Raw genomic sequence first — 2557 nt, 5'->3', positions numbered from 1 at the left:
TCGCCAAGTTGCCCAGGCAGGTCTCGAACCCGCAGACTCAGGCAATCCACTCACCTCAGCTTCCCAAAGTGCGGGATTACAGGCTGAGCCACTGAGCCCAGCTTTTTTTTTTCTTTTTACTTTTTTTTGTAGGGATGGCGGGGGTTCACTATGTTGCCTAGACTGGTCTCAAACTCCTGGGCTCCCAAAGTGCTGAGATTACAGATGTGAGCCCTTGCACCTGGCCCCAATTATTTTCATGTTCAATCTATTATCTTGGGCTTGTGGTGTCACATAGTGGCAATAAATGAGGTTTTCCTTGGGCAGAAGTAGCTGGGATTTTTTCTTTATTTATTTTCTTCTTTCTCTGTCCCCTTTATTCCAGTTATGATAGTCATGTCTCAACTTCCTTATTTCCAATTGTGTTTGTGATTTTTTTTTTGAGTTGGAGTCTCACTCTGTTGCCCAGACTGGAGTGCAGTGGCCGCTCCTGGCCACCGCGGCCTCGACCTGCTGGGCTCCGGCGATCCTTCCGTCTCAGCCTTCCAAGTAGCTGGAGTTACAGGCATGCGCTACCACGCCCGGCTGATTTTTTGATTTATTGTAGAGACGAGGTCTCACTGCCCAGGCGGGTCTCGAACCTGTGGGCTCAGGCAGTCCACTCACTTCAGCCTCCCAAAGGCGCGGGATTACAGGCTGAGCCACTGAGCCCGGCTGTGTTTGTGATTTTTTGCATGTAATAAAAGGACAAGGTAAGCAGGAATGGGGCCATGTAAACAAAGCCAGGAACGGAGGATGGCAGCAGGTGCCTTCAGGCCTCTTCAGGACCAGCTGATGAGGTATCAAGAGACAAATTGCAGGTTAGAGCCAGAGACCTCAGGTTCACAGGGACCGGGTTGGTTATAGAATAAGCCTCAGAGTCTTGCTTGGCTCAGTGAGAACAAGGAGATAAGTTTGAGTTAGAGGACTTGTCAATCCATCGTGAGAAACTCCAGTGCAAAGAATTGGGTGGCAGGAAAGAAGTAGATTGAGCTCAGTTTTATGGACACTTGTGAAATTAATATAAATAAAATATGGTTTCTGCCTTCAGGGATTTTCAGTCTAATGAGGGAGACATTTGTACAAATAACAGAACAGCAGAATGAAATAAATCACTAAATAGGTTTACAATAAAATAAATGATTTTCTCTGAAGATGGAAAAACTGTGGAGAGGTAGCATCTGAGCTTGGCATTAAAATGAGAAAAATTTCAGTCAGAACATTGGCAGCTGGGGTGTGGGGGTTGCATTCTAGGCTGAGGAAACAGCATGAGTAGTCATGCTGTTCAGGGAATAGTCAGCAAAGCACTGTGGTTAGCACACGCGGTACATGGAAAAATGATGGGTGAGGCTGTTATTTTAATACTCCCATCTGTATCACTGGTGTGATAAGGGCCACCTCTTTCCCTCTATTTAGGTAGGCCCAGAGATTCCTGAGACCTACAGACTTCAGCTGTATTAGTGCTTAACAAAAAAGGATGGAACTATATTCTCCAGTAAGGACTAAGTGAGAATCACCCCTCATGATTTTCTTCCCACTACAAATGACTCACCCCATTTGACGTCTCTGAAATGCTCCCTGGTTGAGAATCACTGCCATGATCCTATGGGACCATGTCATAGCCCTTTGGTGTGTTGTGGTAGAAAAAAAGTCTGAGAACATCACCCTGACTATAAACTTTCCAAGAGCAAAGACCATGTCATTAATTGCTTTTTTATTTCCTCACAAATTCTTATTGGGGTCCCACTAAGGCAGTTAATGCTATATTGCCGCTATTCCCACCATAATTTTTGTGAATAGAAATTGTTTGACCAATTGACTGCTGACCATTTGTGAAACTGGAAAAGAATAGTGATTCCCATGCTTCTCACCTCATTGCTTGCCTTTACACAGAATCCTGACCATGGATGGCCTCATTGAGGACATTAAGCGTCGGCGGTACTATGAGAAGCCATGCCGCCGGCGACAGAGAGAAAGCTATGAAACCTGCCGGCGAATCTACAACATGGAAATGGCTCGCAAGATCAACTTCTTGATGCGAAAAAATCGGGCGGATCCGTGGCAGGGATGCTGATGCCCGTGGATAGGACACCCTGTGTGGAAACCCTCATCCAGCTTGTGTCTTCATCTCTCTTCTTTCTACAGCCCCATTTTCTGTTACCTTTCTCTACAATAAACTCAATTACATGTATGCAAAAAGGCTTCCATATATAGAAACAATCCATTAGTCAGCAATGGAACCTCTCTTTTATTAAGTGGAAGAAGAGACTGAGTCTGACTGGGTGCAGTGGTTCACACATATAATCCCAGCACTTTGGGAGGCGGAGGTGAGAGGATTGCCTAAGTGCAGGGGTTTGAGACCAGCTTGGGCAACTTGGCGAGACTTTTTCTCTACAATAAATAAAAAAAGGAGCCAAGCATGGTGGTGTGCACCTGTAGTTTCAGCTACTTAGAAGACTGAGGCAGAAGGATCACCTGAGCCCAGCAGGTCAAGGCTGCGGTGGCCATGATCATACCACTGCACTCCAGTCTGGGTGAC

At 45.9% G+C, this 2557-nt stretch overlaps 1 protein-coding gene across 1 annotated transcript in view; it reads left to right on the top strand.

Moving 5' to 3' along the window:
- MRPS21 (mitochondrial ribosomal protein S21) overlaps positions 1 to 2217 on the top strand; it is a 14475-nt gene extending 12258 nt beyond the window's left edge. The window contains exon 3 of the mRNA XM_008063426.1: positions 1912 to 2217. Within this exon, the coding sequence (XP_008061617.1) occupies positions 1912 to 2092 (181 nt within the window). The 3' untranslated portion in view covers positions 2093 to 2217. The remainder of the gene's footprint in view (positions 1 to 1911) is intronic.
- Positions 2218 to 2557: the final 340 nt, after the last annotated feature.

The sequence above is a fragment of the Carlito syrichta genome, unplaced genomic scaffold, assembly GCF_000164805.1.
Source record: "Carlito syrichta isolate Samal-C Ts95f unplaced genomic scaffold, Tarsius_syrichta-2.0.1 Scaffold306837, whole genome shotgun sequence".
Classification (NCBI taxonomy): domain Eukaryota; kingdom Metazoa; phylum Chordata; class Mammalia; order Primates; family Tarsiidae; genus Carlito; species Carlito syrichta.
This window is presented reverse-complemented; position numbering and strand designations above follow the sequence as displayed.